Raw genomic sequence first — 18,597 nt, forward strand, 5'->3', positions numbered from 1 at the left:
GATCTACCAGGCATGAAGCCATGCTGCTCAGGAACAATTAGGTTTTTAGCATAAAAAGAAATGTGTTCGCGAATAATAATTTCAAATAATTTAGAAAAGTTGCATAAAATAGCAATAGGTCTGTAGTTTTCAACATCCTCCTTGTTACCCTTTTTATAAACCGGACACACACGAGACTGTTTCCATAAATCAGGGAAGGTGTTAGATCTAAGGATTTGATTAAAGATCGTACATAACGGTTTGGAAAATAAGCAAGCATAATCCTTGATAATAAAGGCCGGCAAGTTGTCTGGACCCATTGTCATATTTGCTTTCAGTTTCTTTATAGAATTTAAAATTTTATCTTCAGTAATTTCAGGAATATGTAGGATGTCATTATCGTTTACATAGTATTGTGAATTTAAATCAAAATTGGTGGAATCAATAAAGGAGTTAGAAAAGTAACTAGCAAAGGCGTTGACTATGTCTTGGGGATTATCGCAATTAGACCCATTATATGACATTGAGGACGATATACCAGTAGAACCCTTTTTTGAGTTTACAAAGTTCCAGAAGAAGTTTTAGAATGGCTCATAATTGTATTTTCGGACTCTAGTATATAATTTGTATAAGCAATCTTGATGGCAGATTTTATCTGGGAACGAATATTTTTAAAGTTAATATAATCATTAAGTTGTTTAGATTTTTTATATGAACTCCAAGCATGGTTTTTATTCTTCAAGAGAGTTAACAATTGACTATTAAACCAGGGCGGATAAATTTTACTCGTAGGTCTTTTTAAGGGAACATATTCATGGAGGGCATCATTTATTTTGTTATAAAACTGTTGAATTATATCATTTACCGACAAGTCAGTAGAAAGCGACCAATCAGTAATGCTAAGTTCATTATATAAACCAAGAAAATCTGTGTGTTTAAAGTTGAATGAATGATTGTTTTGCACTGGAAAAATATTGGAATGTTTGCTGTATATATTAACGCTTACATTTAGAGCAGGATGATGAGGATCAGCAGATAGTAAAGGCTGAGAAGATCGGAGTACTCTACAGTAAACATTTGCAATGACAAGATCCAGAATTCTGCTATTAACATTAAAAATTTGATTATATTGTTCAAGTTCAAAAAAACTTATGAGTTGTCGCAGAGCGATGGTACAACGAAAGGAAACTCCAAGAACATATTCCGGTATATTAAAATCACCGAAAATAACAATCTTGGAGCCATATATATCATATAAGGATATAATACAATCGAACAGGCGTTCGTAAGCTTCACATAGCGTATTTGGCGGGATGTATACTGTAATAATATAAACAAAGTAATTAGAAGTTTTTATTTTTGCAGCCACTACATCTATACTGGGGATGTCATTGAGAGCAGGACAAATTAATTTAATGTCATATAGACAAGCATTTAATTTTCTATTGATAGTTAGTAGCACCCCACCTCCTCTAACCTTATCAACTGCATCAAAGTTTCTATCGGCGCGAAATACATTGAAAATATTTAAGTCAAATAACTCAGCGTCATGTATACCTGAATGAGCCCATGTCTCACATAGAGAGATACAATCGAACTGATCAATAAACGAATTTACAAACAATTCTTTAGTTTTTGTACCTAGACCACGCACGTTCTGATAATAACACGACAAGAAACGTGAATTAGAACTTTCTTCTACATTCGTTTGTTTGGAATTTAAGTGATAATCATGGGCGTCCAACAATGGGGGTAATTGCTATTGTAAACCTAATACATTATTTTTTAATTTTAACAGATTTTGTTGATAAACAAAGCAGGTTTTATCCCAAGCAGCATGCTTGACATCAACTGCTGATTGTTTGTTACTTTTATTAAAATTTACACAGTTTACACAACAAAGCTGCTCAGAGTTACACTGAGAAACCGGATGGTTAAGCGAACAGCGAGGACATATATCTGATTGAACAGTACAAGTTTTATGGATGTGGTTAAATCCATTACATTTGAAACAACGCCTTACGTCAAGGGCATCAAACACATTGCAATAGTCATATCCGATAAATAATTTACCCTGCTCAAGAATATTATGATAAGTTAATTTATCTGTCTGGAGAACAGCCTGAAATATTTTACTATGTTTCTTTAGTTTGGTTATAGACACAATTTTACAGGTAGAATTAGAGTTTATGACATTCTTATTTTGCTGCAACAAAAAGTCTAAAACTGTCTTATCATCAAGTTCCTCAGTAATACCAACGATTCTAATTCGAGGATGTAAAACAGTTAATTCTTCTACTTCATACTTATCTGAAAGTTTCAAAGATGTTAATTCTTTGAACTTGGTCGAGTCACCAACAGTTTCACAACTAACCAATAATCGTCCATCCTTGGAATTCTTCACTCTACTTAAATTAATGTTGGAACTGATTGGGTTTATGTTCTTCAGCATATCAGCCTTCGTAAGAGATACCGACTGTTTAGTACGAGGTTTAATAGCAAAGGTTGGAACAGATTCACCAGCAGCTGCGGCGTAGGATTTTTTTGGCACTTGGTTGATAGAAGAAGAAATATCATCAATCTTCGGCTTCAGTTCGTCTAACTTAGGTGTAACAAGTACGTCAACGTTGTGTTGAATCGCAGTATGAATTTCATGCTTTAGCTGAGCGGCAAAATCCAATTTCAAACTGTCAATAGCAGACATAACGTTAGTAATCACTGCATCAATTTTTTCCTGAACATGTTTGTTCAACTTAGAGATTGCAGCATTAATTGTATTGAGGTTATCAGAGTATGTAAAAACTGATGTCTTCACCACAATATCGCATTTGTTTTTGCATTCAGGACAAAGATAAAACAGACACTTGCTCTTGGTAAGCATGACGAATTCAGTGTTGGTAAGACCCACACATGAGTAATGAAACCATCGATTACAGCAACCTTCACAACCAACAAACCCTTCGCTTCGATCTCGGGAGCACTTAGCACAAGATTATTATTATTAACATCAGTTGTCGAAATTAGTCAAGTCCAAAATTTTATCAACTATTGCTTTCAGAAATCTCTGATCTTATATCTCCAACGTTGCAGAGTACCACATCTATAAACGGCCATAGATGGGATACTGTTGAGGACTGGGTATATGTCTGGTGCGTTCGTCCAACGAATGATATTAGCTGTTTTAGATTGCTTGTAGATTATTAAATACGGAGTGGCTTCCCTCGATTTCGTCAGATAACGATGTGGTCGTCATGCGCCCGCCGATCATCAACATTTTGAGAGATCCGTGACTCAATAGGTGCATAGTGCTAGCTGACATTTTACCACGATTTGGTCTTGACTTACCGTACAAGGATGCCTCAATAGCGTTCACATGTGCATACACGAATTTGGAATATACCATTTACTCGTAAACCTTACAATTACATAAGAAATAAATATACATTATTACGATTAAACATAATACTATTAAGTTGGAAAACATGTAATTTAAGAAAGGTACTTTTGTGTAGAGTAATAACGTCACATTCCAAAAACCGTTCTAATTTATGATATAACAAGTCATAAGCACAGAAATTATGTTAACTTATTTTCCATACACTTATTTATTTTAATATTGCTAAAGTAAGTAGGTACCTAACGGTCTCTTTGGTACAGTATTTTCGTCTCCAGTCTCTTCTTCCGTAAATCCTTTTTCTGGATTCCAGTCGTACACATTACTTGGATATGTTTGATTAAGTATAGAAATATCATTTCTGAAAAATAAAAATGTAATTAAAATTGATAATTTACAAAGTTGGCCATGAATTATAAGTCTAAATAATACTAATTAGAAAGTAATTTTACCAATTGTGAAATAATACGTAAAGTTTACATTTTTTAAGACTTTATTGTAAACTTAGGGCTAATGTTGTTTCTACCATCGGCGGCTCGTGGCTCGAAAAACACTTTCTAAAGGAGTGTTTTGATGTTGTGATTAAAACACAAGAATTTTGACTTCAGATTCGGATTCAGTGGGTACTGTAGAATATACCCTAATCACGGCCCAACCCACTTTTATATTTTGGGGCGCTGTGTTATTTTTTTATTTATTAAAAATTTAAACTGAATAAAATGTACGATAAAAACTTACTCATTTCGAAAAATTTTTTTTGGTGGTAATCTGTTGAAGGAACAGCAGAGTCCTTCATCGGTTAAATCATTATTAAATAGTTCATCACAATCAACTTTATCATTGGTCCACTCACAAACTCTTAGAACATCAGAACAGGAGGCTCCAACCTAAAAATTGGCATTCAGTCATAATGTCCTTAATTTTAACCACGTGTTCGGAAGGCCTAATAAAGACAGAAAATCGAAAACAAATTTTTACTCAACCTTTTAGAAGATAAGCAAATTATTCAAATCTACCACCGTTAATAATTGCATCTTACGCATTTTTTTCCCGCAAATTTGGAGATCACGTCATACATATGGGGAGAGGATATGTGGAAAGAATAATGCAGAATGCTATGCAACCATTAGTTTATTTCGGATTGTTTCGTGTGTTGATCATAATGGCTGTATTTCTGAATTTTGAATATGCGAAAATGCTAGTTTTATACGGAGAATGTTTACGAAATGCCGCTGCAGCAGAATATCGGAGGAGTTTCCCTCACAGACAACATTTTCCATGTCCGCAACTCTTCGTGTGAGTTTTTCCACGTCTTCACGATACCGGGTCTTTAATAAGGTCCGACATCGACAAAATTACTTGAATGTGGTAGAAGCTGTTTAAATTTAGTTGGGGAGCAACCTACTGTTTCGACAAGAACCATTTTAAAGCGGTTGGAGATAACCCTAAGCAAGGTCTGGAGAATATTACCAAAAAACTCACTTAACCCTTATCATTTTCAAAAAGTTCAAGCTTTAGAACCAACTGATTTCCCCAGTCGTTTTGAATTTTGCAATTGGTTTCACAATCAATTTGCAGCGGATCCCAACTTTATTAACAAAGAAGGTAGGTATCATAGTACTCTTTGAAAAGCAATAAGTCATTATGTATACCTACGTACTACAAACTGAATAATTAATTGAACATAATTACTAAAAACTCATATTCAGTTATAAAACATAGTGAACACGTTAACAATATTAAAAATACTACATTGTAATAACAATTATTATCCGTATATTTTTGTTTCTATTAAAATAAATAATACTTAATATATATGTTAATATTTAAAATGTAAAAAAATATCTTATTCATTCATATGTCTAGAAAAAAAGATCTGTTTACTCCTTGTCGTTCACCGCGTATTAAAATTGCAGTAAAAATTAGGTTAGTGACCTCATAATACGGTAGGTCAAGATACACTCTCGATAAACCTTTGTGGGATCAGACGCTCACCGGCTTGTTTATCATTGAATGTGTTTCGGATTTTTTTTTTGTCCACACGAAGGTTTTTTGTATTATTTACAATCGGTATTTAAATACGGAAAACTTTTCAGCCTCTGTTAATAATTTTCCTAATGAGTAGGTATTGGTTTTTCTACTTCACGATTTATGTTGTGAAATGTAAATTGTTTATTTATTTATAATTGTTTACAGGATGGCCAAATGAAAACGAAACAGAGCCATTTCAGGAACTGCGTCAAGATTGTAGAAAAACGCTCAGACCCGTCGATTTTAGATTAAAGGGGGACATTCTTTGCTGGTATTTTTGAATCCGCCACTATCACTCCCAAGCAAGGGTAAGCATCAGCCCAAAATATTTAAATGGCATTGGGGGTTGAGGAATATTTCTTTTGAAAGCCCTTACAATTCTCTTTACAACAGATTTTAAATTTTATAATTCCGCCCAATACTTTGAAAAAAAAATTACATTTTAAAATTTAAATTATGTTTAGTTGCTTACTTACTACTTAGTTGATTAAATGTTCAAACTGATGACCGCCCGCTTCCATACAAGAATAAAGATTTTGTTCGAAACGTTCGCGCACATTCCGAAGCATTTCCGGAGTGATTCGACGGCATTCGTCGACGATTCTTTGACGCAAATCTTCCAGCGACGCTGGCTGTGTTTTATAGATTTTACTTTTTAGGTATCCCCACAAAAAGAAATCAAGGGGCGATAAATCCGGTGATCGTGGAGGCCACTCAATGCTGCCTCTTCTCCCAATCCAATTCCGTAGAAAACGTTGGTCCAAATACTGACGGACAATTAACGCATAATGCGGAGGAGCACCGTCCTGTTGAAAAATCAAATGATCTTCATCATACTCTGGAACATTTTCAATAATATCAGTCAAGGCAGGGTCAATAGCGTCTTCCAGTAATTGCAAATACATTTGGCCAGTCAAATTACCAGGTAGAAAAAAAGGACCCACCAGCCGGTCACCGAAAATTCCAGCCCATACATTTAATTTTTCCGGTTGCTGTGTATGCACCTCGTGAAAAACTCTTGGGTTTGAATCGGACCAATAGCGGCAATTGTGACGATTTACCGTCCCGTTCAAGAAAAAACTGCATTCATCAGAAAAACAGATGTTAAAAAGGAACTGTGGATCGTTCCCTGCTCGCTCACTCATTATTTCGCAAAATTGCAAACGGCGGTCATAATCATCCTCATGAAGTTCCTGGACTAAATGTATTTTGTATGGATGGAATTTATTCTTCTTCAAAATGGTTTGTATGCTAGTTCGATTGATCCCAGACACAGATGCCAGCTGCCTCGTACTTAATGTAGGATCAAGATGAACTTGTCCCAAAACTGCAACTTCACTAGCTTCATTAACTATAGGTTTTTCAATTTCTCGTTTTTTATTGGCTACGTTCCCTGTCTCTTGAAATTTTTTTACTAACTCTAGAACATACTTCCTCCTGACATGTCGATCTTGATGTTGTTCATTAAATAGCTGAGCTGTTCTATTCGCACATTTATTGTTCATAAAGTAAAGCGAAATGATATCTACCCTTTCCGCAATGGAATAAACCATAGTGTTTAATTTTTAAAAACACAATTAAATAAACTACCAACCAACGCTTCCAAATAATACTAGAAAATAATTTGGAATCCACTAATTTTACGTTCATTGTGTGTGTATAGCATTCATTTATGTTTTTACAATTGTGTTTTTTTTTACGAAAATGATAAATTGCCAAAAACTAATGTAACGCAAGAAATATTAAATTTATACCATTGGCGTACTTAACTCGAATGACTGACATTTTTACCGTTACTAATTGTTTGTACATAAGTTTCAACTTTAAAATCAAAATTCTTAATAAGTATTGAGCGGAATTATAAAATTTAAAGTCTGTTGTAAAGAGAATTGTAAGAGCTTTCAAAAGAAATATTACTCAACCCCCAATGCCATTTAAATATTTTGGGGTGATGCTTACCCTTGCTTGCGGGTGAAAGTGGCGGAGTCAAAAATACCAGCAAAGAATGTCCCTCTTTAATCTAAAATCGACGGGTCTGAGCGTTTTTCTACAATCTTGACGCAGTTCCTGCAAATGGCTCTGTTTCGTTTTCATTTGGCCACCCTGTATATTGGCAGCAGTGTACGGAGATCGTTTAATTAGAGCGCAATTTCTACGGGAACATCTGAACGGACTACGTTATTCTCGGTTTTTATTGGAATTATTTGAAAATCTTCCCCTTTAGATGCTACGTGATATGTGGTACATGCACGACAGTGTTTCTACCCATTTTGCTCGCGATCTATGTGGATTTTTAGAGAGAAATGCCCACATCGATACGGAGAGGAGGGCTCGTAAGATGGCCTGCGCGATCGCTGGACTTAAATCCTATGGACTTTTTGTGTACAACATCGAGGTAGAAAATGTACAGCAGTTGCGTCAATGTATCGAAAATGCCGTTGAACAAATAGTCCTGGTTTATGCGATTGTATCCGCCGCTCATTTATCCAACGTGTAAACTTGTGCATAGAAATTAATGGTAACGTATTTGAACATTTGCTTTAATCCCGAATCTTAGAAATAGTGACGACTGGTGAAATTTCAGGTATGCTATATCTTAATAACTAGATATGGGAACCAAATAAAACATTAGAGTATACCTATGTACTGTGTTCATACTTTTGTAAAAGAAGAGTGATTTTGCAATTTGTGAAAAAAAGTTATGTGGTTCACATAAGAATGTTCATATTGTCTTCTTTAGTTTTTGTCCACGATAGGATTTCACGTTTTCCGTCCGCACGATTTCGTTCGAACCAGCTATCCATCCAACGATCCATCCAGGATTAAGAACTCCGTAAGCCCTTTTACGAAGACGGAAAAGTTTTCACAATTATTTCCAATTTTTCCGTCTTTGGGCCAAATAGTCCGTTTTGCGAGAGTCTCACCACTCCGACAACACGATTCCCATCCTCGACAGCCCTAGTGCCATCTGGGAGCCGAATTTTCCGACAATCGGAAACTTCCGGATATTCCGATGCTAAGGACCTTCTGACTCCTGGGTAAGGCGATGACGCTGACTTCAAAAATCGATTCTAAAACAATTAAAAAGAATCCAGAGAGGCCAGAGGGGAAAGGCGTCCAACAGCGAGGACACTTTTATAAAAATATTTTGGTGGGCATAACGAGAGTGCTCCGCCAAAAGCATGGAGATTGGGGGACTTTCCGAAAATCGGGTGAACGTCCACTGGAGCCGTTTGCAGTTTAATAACTGAAACACCATGCTTCCAGCCAGCGTGAGCACGCGATACGTCTGAAATTCTGTGCATATTTTCTAAAATCGCTCACTTGCCCAAAATTACTAAAAAACTATTATAAACTGTATTCTCCCGAATAAAGCCATTTATAACATATTCCAGTGTTTCTGTGAAAATCCCTTTCACAGTCATAAACTGTATCAGAGCACAACGCTCACAGATTCGCTTCACGAGATCTCATCCGTCCGAGGCTGACCACCTCCGACGAAGACCCTGCTTCCGATTGCGCCGGCTCCGTTGAGACCCGTACTTCGGAACAACGGTGCATTCAGGCTCCGTTGAGACCTGCCATACCGTCCGAGCCTAACCACCCCCGACGAAGACCCTGACCGATAGCACCGGCTCCGTTGAGACCCTGCATCGCACAGCGGTACATACCTAGGCTCTGTCGAGACCTACGGGTACAGGCTCCGTTGAGCACTGTACACACTTCGGGGCAACCTCCCTCGGCCAAACCTCTATCGGGGTTACTCGTCGAGGCAGCACTTCCTCGTCAGATAAACCGCAATCTACGGAAACTCTCCCGAGTTCCGTAGCTTGCCGATATACATAGCTCTGGCTAAAACCTCGAGGCAGAACTCGCCCGACGAGAACCTCCTTCTAGGCACAGGCACTCCAGGGAATACTACGTATACCACTGGGTACCGTAGTCAAAATTTGAAGTAGCCCCACTTCCAGGCTCCCTCGTGAGACCTACATTATTAGCTTCAGTGCTTACGAGACATTAGAGCAAGCTCGCCCATAAACATTTCCATCGGCTGGGTCCCTCCGGTGCGTCAACCAGTGCTATGAGTCCCAGTGACCTCGACCATCATTATAAATTAGATCGTATGTCTATTATCAAAACTGAGCTAGACGAGACCTCGTCGCCCAGGGACGGAGAATCAGGCCAACAGGATCTACCTGCCACGATCGCTACGACTTGCGGGGTAGTTAAGCTGGAAGCCAGCGGTGATGGACTGCCCTCATGTCTGTCTGCCGGAGATTCATTTCCCAACATTCCGGGTGAAAGAGGAGAACATGGTCTCCGTACCCATATCGGTAGCTCTTAGAAGTGCGCGGCAAGGCGCAGCCACAGTGCCCTATGCGTTGGGGGTTACAGATACCGTCTCGACCACCCCTTTGGGCGCACCCATCGAGCCTGATAGGCCAATCATAGCTTATAGCTTTTTTTCGGGGAAAAAATACTATTAGAAGTTTTTCTGCGGAATATTGTTCAGAAACGTGTTATAAACAAAATATCAAAAAATCAACTCGAGACTAGTTGGGAAACTTTGTTAAAACAATGGTCAAAATTATGAAAAAGTAGTTTTTCGACTGGCGTAAAAAAACTGTTATTCATAGAGAAAAAAAGGTTTATACAAAAAAGGTAGGTATTAAATAAATCTGTAAAATAAGACAAGTCCGATTAAATTCCGATAATTTGTTTATGCGCAAGAGCTCAAAAATGGTCGAAATTGTCCGCTTTTTTCAATTGCTAATAATTAATGCAATTTTCATCGCAGACACTTGTAATTCAGGATTTTTGAAGCTTTTTGCACCCTTAATAAGTGGTAAAAATTTCAGCCCAAAAACTTCATTAGCTTGGCGTTGGCGGAATTTGTTATCTAAGAAGATGCTATTTTCAATTCATTTTTCCCAAGCTCACAGGCGTTGTAGGGTTTCGATCATTAGTTGTTTTTGTACCTAAATAGTTGTATTGACATATGCATTTACTGATAATTTAATTTTTCAAATTTAATTTGTTTAAAAATGACTGAAAAAATGTTAATATTTATTACATCGTTAAGCGCGCATGCTAAGCCTCGCCTTCCCCACTCGTTCGCTAGACCAAGTAATAGAACGCATCGCCGCTATCTTCTTTTTCGAAATTAAATAGTTGAATTCACCTTAATGTTAATGTAGGACATGAAAATATAGCTCTTAATGTATATTCTCTCCAAATTTCGGCTCTTAATATTAATAATTAAGGTCACTGCGATTAAATAAATAAAAAAAATTATCTCAGCTTCTAATCAACTTACAACAACGATTTTTTTTTAAATTCGAAGAAAACTAAAGTAAAGAGGTTACTATTTTATTTTATAATAATTACCTATCTTAACAATTTAATAAATATTAACATTTTTTCAAAGTCAATTTTAAACAAATTAAATTTGAAAAACTAAATTCTCGGTAAATGTCTATGTCAATACAACTATTTAGGTACAAAAACAACTAATGATCAAAACCCTACAACGCCTGTGAGCTTGGGAAAAATGAATTGAAAAATAGCATCTTCTTAGATAACAAATTCCGCCAACGTCAAACCAATGAAGCTTTCGAGCTGAAATTTTTACCACTTATTAAGGGTGTAAAAAGCCTCAAAAATCCTGAATTACAAGTGTCTGCGATGAAAATTGCATTAATTATTAGCAATTGAAAAAAACGGCAATTTTCGACCATTTTTGAGCTCTTGTGCATAAACAAATTATCGGAATTTAATCGGACTTTTTTCATTTTATAGGCTTATTTAATACCTACCTTTTTTGTATAAACTTTTTTTCGCTATGAATAATAGCTTTTTTACGTGAGTCAAAAAACCACTTTTCCATAACTTTGACCACTGTTAAAACAAAGTTTCCCAACTAGCCTCGAGTTGATTTTTTGATATTTTATTTATAACAGGTTTCCGAACAATATTCCGCAGAGAAACTTCTAATAGTATTTTTTTCCCGAAACAGGCTCTTTTATGTCTATAATGACTGGGCTATGACAGGTCCCACGACATACAATGAATTGGTCCACCAATATTACATCGTGGCGAGGTTACCCACCAACACCATCTGGTGGGTACCGTTTGCGGCGAACCGCAACGTGACATCCTAGTGGGGGTCGAACTCAGTGGATGGTGTTAGCTTCTTTTTCTCGTGGAGAGTAAAATATACAGGGTGAGTCAGAAAGAATCAGGGTGTTCAAAGTTTAAATTTTATTCTGATATTTCTCAATAATTCAGATAGTTTTGATAGCATAACTCTGAAAATTGGTAGTGTTAGGTTTTTTGGTGTGAGAATTACGAATTTGAAGCTTATTTTGACGTTGCTCCTAGAGGGCGCTAGTTTCACCATATTATTTAGGTAAATCAGAACATATTTTTTTATCTGTTGAGCTAAAAAGCTAAAAAAGCTAAAAATCTAAAAGAACGTTCAATTCTACATAAAAGATGTACTCTTGTTTAAGTCGCCTAACTTTATCGGTTTCTGAGTTATTTGCATTGAAAAGTTTCAATGTATTTTGTGGTGATTTTTTTATTCTCAAAAGATGAAAATAACAATAACAATTATTGATAATAGTAATAATAACAAACCTTAAATCAAATGCTGGAAGTATCCACCACCTACCTCAATACATTTTGTTATACACTCTTAAATGTCTCTGAATATTAAACAAAATGTCCCTATTCTTTTTAAATGCATTCGCGGTTACTTGTATTTTCTGCCGCAACTCCTCAACAGAATTAATTTCTTCACGATACACCACATCCTTCAAGTCTGACCACACTGAGAAGTCCAGAGGGTTTAAGTCTGGACTTCTTGGTGGCCAACTAAATTCATTCCTACCGCCAATCCACCAATGAGGAAAATGTTCATTTAAATACTGGCGTACTGGTAAGGCAAAATGTGGTGGTGCTCCGTCGTGCATAAACCACATACTCTCTCTTAAAGCGAATGGTACATCATCTAGAAGCTCGTTTAAATTATGTTGAAGAAAATTTAAATAATGAGGTCCAGTTAGATTGGGTGGCAATTCAAAAGGTCCTATGAAAAAAAAAACAGAAATTAAACCACACAAATATTTACCTTGATCTCATGATGAAAATGTCTTTCTTTTACAGCATGCGGAATCTCACAAATGATTGTTCTTCCAATTGAAAATTCCTCGTCCAGTAAAGGTCGCCTCATCAGTAAATAAAATCTTATTGAGGAAATCTGCGTTTTCCGTTTGCATATTTTGTATAAACTGAGCAAATTGTAGGCGAGCTGGTAAATCTTGAAGCAATAACTGCTGAACTGGAGTATAATGACATGGATGGAGCATTCCTTTTTTCAAAATTCTACAAATGGACGATTGGCTTACCCTCGTTGCCGCACTTAACCGACGAGTTCGAGTAGTAAAATTTCCTCTTCTTCATTGACTGTGATATATTTTGCAGTACCATGGTTACTTTTTGGTGGAAAAGATCCAGATCCGCCTAAGCGATTGTAAAGATTTCTGAATGGTTTATAATTAGGTAATCTATGTGGGTAAAATTGCACATTTCTTCGGGCCGCCGCGCCGCATGTTCATTAAAATTAGCCTAAGCAAAAACACAAATCATATCATGCATATCACTCTGTTGGAAAAATTATTATGTCACGGCATTTTTTGATCACTAGCTAATAATTTTGCACGAATAATAAATCACACGCACGCAAAATACGTTAATATTTATTGACTTGAAAATTTGAAATTTTACACAATCCTACTTAGAAAAGAAATAGCAATATCAGCGCCTGAAAAAAAATTACCACAAAATACAATGAAACTTTTAAATGCAAATAACTCAGAAACCGATAAAGTTAGGCGACCTAAACAAGAGTATATTTTTTGTGTAGAATTTAACGTCCTTTTAGATTTTTAGCTTTTTTAAAGCATAGCTCAACAGGTAAAAAAAATATGTTATATGATTTACCTAAATAATATGGTGAAACTAGCGCCCTCTAGGAGCAACGTCAAAATAATCTTCAAATTCGTAATTCTCACACCAAAAAACCCAACATTACCAAGTTTCAGAATCATGCTATCAAAACTTACTTAGCTATTGAGAAATTTCAGAATAAAATTGAAACCTTGAACACCCTGTAGTTCTTAAACCAGCGACATTCGTATAAGGCATGATGAGCTCAAACATAACATTTTGGTGTCTAGTATCTCCAGTTTAGTGTTGACCCATTCTTTCTGACTCACCCAGTATACAGGGTGTTTTTGAATGGAGTAGCATAAATGATACCAGTGAATCTACTTTTCAAAAGAACCCGATCTGCAAAAAATCGCCTTAGTAAAATGTTTACCCCTGAAGAGATATGGGCCATCAAAGTTTCCAAAAAAATTATGAAAATTGGCTGCAATTTGAAAACCGAACGAGGTACAAATAACAAATTCTTTAAAGGTTGTTTACTAATACAGATGCGAGTTTTCAACTATTTTTCGAAAATTTTAACCCCTCGAAAGGGGTTGAAATAACCACCCCTCAAGCCATTTTTTGCCATAACTTTTATATTTCGTAAAAACTCGATATCCAAAAATACGCATTAGATAAACTGGTTCTTTTAGAAACTTTTACCTCTCTAGCAATTTTCCTTTAAAACTTTTCGTTTATTAATAAAAAAATAAAATGTATTACCATTCACCTCACACCGTATATGATTGCAATCAATCAAAGAAAAACTAAGTGTGCTGCTGTCATGCCAGTTGTCACAATTAACTCTTCTGTAAGTTGTCACTGTTATCAGCTAAATACTTTTTGGGTGTAAATTAACAAGAATTATGCCAAATTTTACTAATGATGAATATGTGGACATGCTACAAGTGTTTTTTTCTACGATCGTGCAAAATTTACTACTTATTGCACTACCTACTGTGCCAAAAGTTTAACTTTTTTTACAGTAGTACAAAAAAAATATTGATTACAAGTTTAATCTAAGCATATCCATAAGTACCTAACGTCTGACATTGACAATTTGCGCAATTAATTTCCAGTTGTCAGTTAAAATTTTAATATTATGTAAAATACTGTTAAATAAAATTTGAAATAAAAACAATCGTAGAAAAAATGTTGCGTGCAACATGTGCAAAAAGCATATTTGTTGCACTTAACATGATTGCAGCTCTCAACTTCGTCTCGAGCTGCAAACTTCATGCATCGTACAACAAATACACACTCTTTACAGTAGTTGCACAAATAACTGTTTGAATGTCGCAGAAACTTTTATTAAATAGAAGTACAATGAAAACGAAACTAAGAAATAATTTATTATCAAAAAGAGAAAAAACAAAAAACTTAGTTAAAGGACATTTTCAAAATAATTGCCATTTCTTTCTAAACACAACCTAACACGTTTATCAAAGTTGTTACGGACTCGAGCAAAAATTATGGGATTGTTGCGAATCTCATCAGCCGCCGCGAATATTCTTTCCTGTAGCTCTTCAACACTGTCAACTGGGGTCGCATAAACAATACTTTTTATATGTCCCCAAAAGAAAAAATCCATGGGCGTTAGATCGGGAGAACGTGCAGGCCAAGAGATAGGTGCCTCATTGCCGCGACCTATCCAACGATTCGGGTAATTTAAATTAAGCCACCGCCTAACTACTACAGTGCTGTGAGCAGGAGCCCCGTCATGCATGTACCACATGGCCTGACGTACATTTAATGGTACTTCCTCCAGAAGTGGTGGTAGATGCTCATTTAAGAACTGCAAATATTCAACAGCACCAAGTCGATGAGGTAAAACAAAAGGGCCGACAAGCACATTTTCTACAATTCCTGCCCAAATGTTTAAACTAAAATTATGTTGAAATGTTGTCATAGATACTTCGTGAGGATTTTCATGAGCCCAGGAATGAAGATTGTGCATATTGGTTAAACCATGTCTTTGAAAAGTTGCTTCATCTGTGAAAAGTATCTTTGAGGCAAAATTCAAATTATTTCTTAGAATATTAAGATACGATTCGCAAAAAACAACTCGCTTATGCATGTCTGGTTCAAGTAGAGCTTGAACTGGCCGGTGGTGAAAAGGATATAATAAATTATCATGGACAATATTCCAAACAACACTATGGGACACATTTAAGTGCATTGCTGTTTTTCTCGTACTAGTCTGACGATTTTCGTCAAACTCTTCAAGTACTGCATCCTCAAGATAAATAGTACGAACAGTAGGTCTTCGGCCGGTACCCTCAATATGCGGCTGTATTTTTCCAGTTTCCCGAAGTCTTCGTTCTACCGCCGAAAAAGTTTGTCTGTGGGGAACTTGACGATTTGAATATCTCTCATTATACGCTCTTGTTGCCGCAGCACAGTTTTTGCGACATTCAAAATACACTTGTATGTCCACATATTCATCAGTAAAATTTGGGTTCAGGGGTGAACATTTTACTAAGGCGATTTTTTGCAGATCGTGTTCTTTTGAAATGTAGATTCACTGGTATCATTTATGCTACTCCATTCAAAAAACACCCTGTGTATATATATATGACTAGACCGGCTAAAGAGAGAAAGTAGTAGGGAATGATAATTTAGACTTAATTTTGAATTTGGGGTGTTTTTGTAACAGTTTGTCGGGCGCCATCCGCGTTCGCGGAACCTGGATAATTTCTCCCGTACCGTCCGTTCATACACAAGTACGTACTTTTCCTTGCTAGTAGTTCAGCGTTTATTCAAGAAAGAATGTTTGGATGCAACTGTAGGGCGACTTTAATTACGTGTTGTAATGACTGGGGTAATGATAGTAAGAACACTAACGAACAGAAAACTCGGTAGTGACGGCAATCCCGTCGTCGCAAATGCCGAAACAAAATCTACTCACACTCCTGCAGAATGTGGCGACGTCTGGCTCTGGCTGGTTCGCAGAAGAAATCACACACAGACAAACGGCCACTCATTTCGGCAGGCTTACGACGGCAGCATACGTCGACACCTGGAGCAGTCAAGTACACTTTGCTTGAAGGATTGGGCTGGTAGGTATGAGGAATACACGAATAACCAATACAAGTATTGGTTAATACAAAATCTTTCCAGCACTAACTTTGAGTCTTTTACTTTGTAGGTGACCACCAAGACGGAGGCTCTGGGCCCGACGAACAGTGTAAAGTAGATTAATAATAATTCTGATTTTGACACGGTTGGTTTTTTGACTGATTGATTTTTGACAGTTAGCTTGGTTGCCACTGCGATTTTTTTGGGCACTCTCGGAACGCCGTGCTATTAATAATGGCACCTTCTGCCATCCATCCCCCACGTCCCCGTGTTACGGACCGGGGAGCTTCTCAGGAAGCCAGTTCTAACGCTGGTGTGCGACATGGTACCTTAAGTGGGGATCGAACTCCTATACCCCATGTCTCGGTGTCATGGACCGTGCCAGTGAGTTGAAAATGGCAAACGACAACATAAACGTACGACACTACGCCCAATGGATAACAACCCAGAATTTTTGCATAGATGACAATCGTAATCTGCCTGTATAAAAAATAAGTTTCCTGAAGTATTTTCCAACGATAATATCCTCCTGGTTCAACACGGTCAAATTAACAATTTAACAAATATTTGTGATTTTATGTCACAGTGCACATCGAGCGGCGCCTCCACTATTTTCTTTTTTAATTTTTAATTGCACTTAATTACTATATTAGAAGCGTACATATTGTTAAAATAAGAGCATAGAAAATCTTACTGTCTGCTAATGTAATTTTTACTAACAAAATTTAACATATACTAACACAAAATAGAAAAACAAAACAAGAATAAGTTGAAGTTAAAAAAATAATTTAAAAGAAAGAAAACTATCAATATAATTTTCAATATGGGCACTTTCCACCGCCACACACTTCTTAAGACTACGAATGTTATTTGTTTGCGCACGAAAAAGAAAGTATTTCTGGGATAATAATTTAATAGGTCCGTCCGTTTTTGAGGAATGTCTAAATGAATATCGATATTTAGAATTTTTGAAAAATAATTTGCAGCCACTGAAGAAACGTTTGGTTCATGCACGATGGAGCTCCTACCCATTTCAACATTGATGTACGAAATTATTTATCCGTCGTCTTTAATAATAAATGGATTGACAGAGGACGTCCAATTTCATGGCCACCACGTTCTCCAGACGTAACCCCATTGTGATAATATTAGCCATACCCCAGAAATGCTTTTTAGTTACAAACAAATAACATTCGTAGACTTAGGATGTGTGGAGGTAAGACTTTCTAGGCTTTTATTTTAAAAATATGTACTGTGCTAACATAGTAATTATTAAAAACAAAAATGGTGGAGGCGCCGGTCGATACGCACTCTGACATAAAATCCCAAATATTTCCTAAACTGTTAATTTTACCGAGTTGCAAATTCTTCAGGGAACTTATTTTTGATATAGACAGATTGCGATCGTCATCTATGCAAAAATTCTGGGTTGATAACTATTGGGCATAGTCCGTCCCTGTTGTTCTGGGCATAACGAAGTTTGAATTACTACATCAAAAACAAGCTGTACGCATGTGTTATCGATCACCAAATTTGCAATATGCTGAAGTTAATAGTTTAGAGTCTGTAAATAAAAATAACTTTTTAATTTTCTCCTTTGAGGGTCTGTAACTTGTTAACGAAGGCCCGTTTGGAAAAAATTTATATGAAGAACTGATATTATTTTGACCTCATCTATTTGTACTCGACTTTTTTGTATCAAGTACCGGGACACCCTGTATACAACAATGCCATTTAACGTTTATAAATAGACATTATATTAGTAATACAGTTTACCTAAAAAATGATTAACAGTAAAGATATATAGGTACACTAACCTTAATTAAAAAATTTCGAAGAGTGGTCCAATTGTACACTTCTGAATATGAAGATGTTTGATTTCCATTACAAACGTCGTTCAGTAATTTTAGCTCCTCTAGACTTCTAAAAAAATAGTAGGTATTTACACATACTTTTCAAAACAAAAAAATTAGGCCACTACTTAGACCTCGAATCAACAACACACTAAAATATAAACATTTTTGGATTTCTTTATGCAATTGACGCTCAGATTCAGGACAACAAATGCTAAGAAATTAAGTATATTGTAACGAAGTAATTTTCAGAAAGAGTTTTGAGACATT

At 36.2% G+C, this 18,597-nt stretch overlaps 1 protein-coding gene across 1 annotated transcript in view; it reads right to left on the reverse strand.

Annotated features, from left to right (window-relative positions):
• The window catches only part of LOC108914368 (pickpocket protein 28), a 74,125-nt gene that overhangs the window by 30,246 nt on the left and 25,282 nt on the right, over window positions 1-18,597 (reverse strand). Inside the window, exons 4-6 of the mRNA XM_018720177.2 lie at window positions 18,292-18,397; window positions 4,112-4,260; window positions 3,616-3,734 (exon numbers count right to left, since the gene is read on the reverse strand). Of these exons, the coding sequence (XP_018575693.2) occupies window positions 3,616-3,734; window positions 4,112-4,260; window positions 18,292-18,397 (374 nt within the window). The remainder of the gene's footprint in view (window positions 1-3,615; window positions 3,735-4,111; window positions 4,261-18,291; window positions 18,398-18,597) is intronic.

The sequence above is a fragment of the Anoplophora glabripennis genome, unplaced genomic scaffold (genome assembly GCF_000390285.2).
Source record: "Anoplophora glabripennis isolate ALB-LARVAE unplaced genomic scaffold, Agla_2.0 scaffold1197, whole genome shotgun sequence".
Lineage (NCBI taxonomy): Eukaryota > Metazoa > Arthropoda > Insecta > Coleoptera > Cerambycidae > Anoplophora > Anoplophora glabripennis.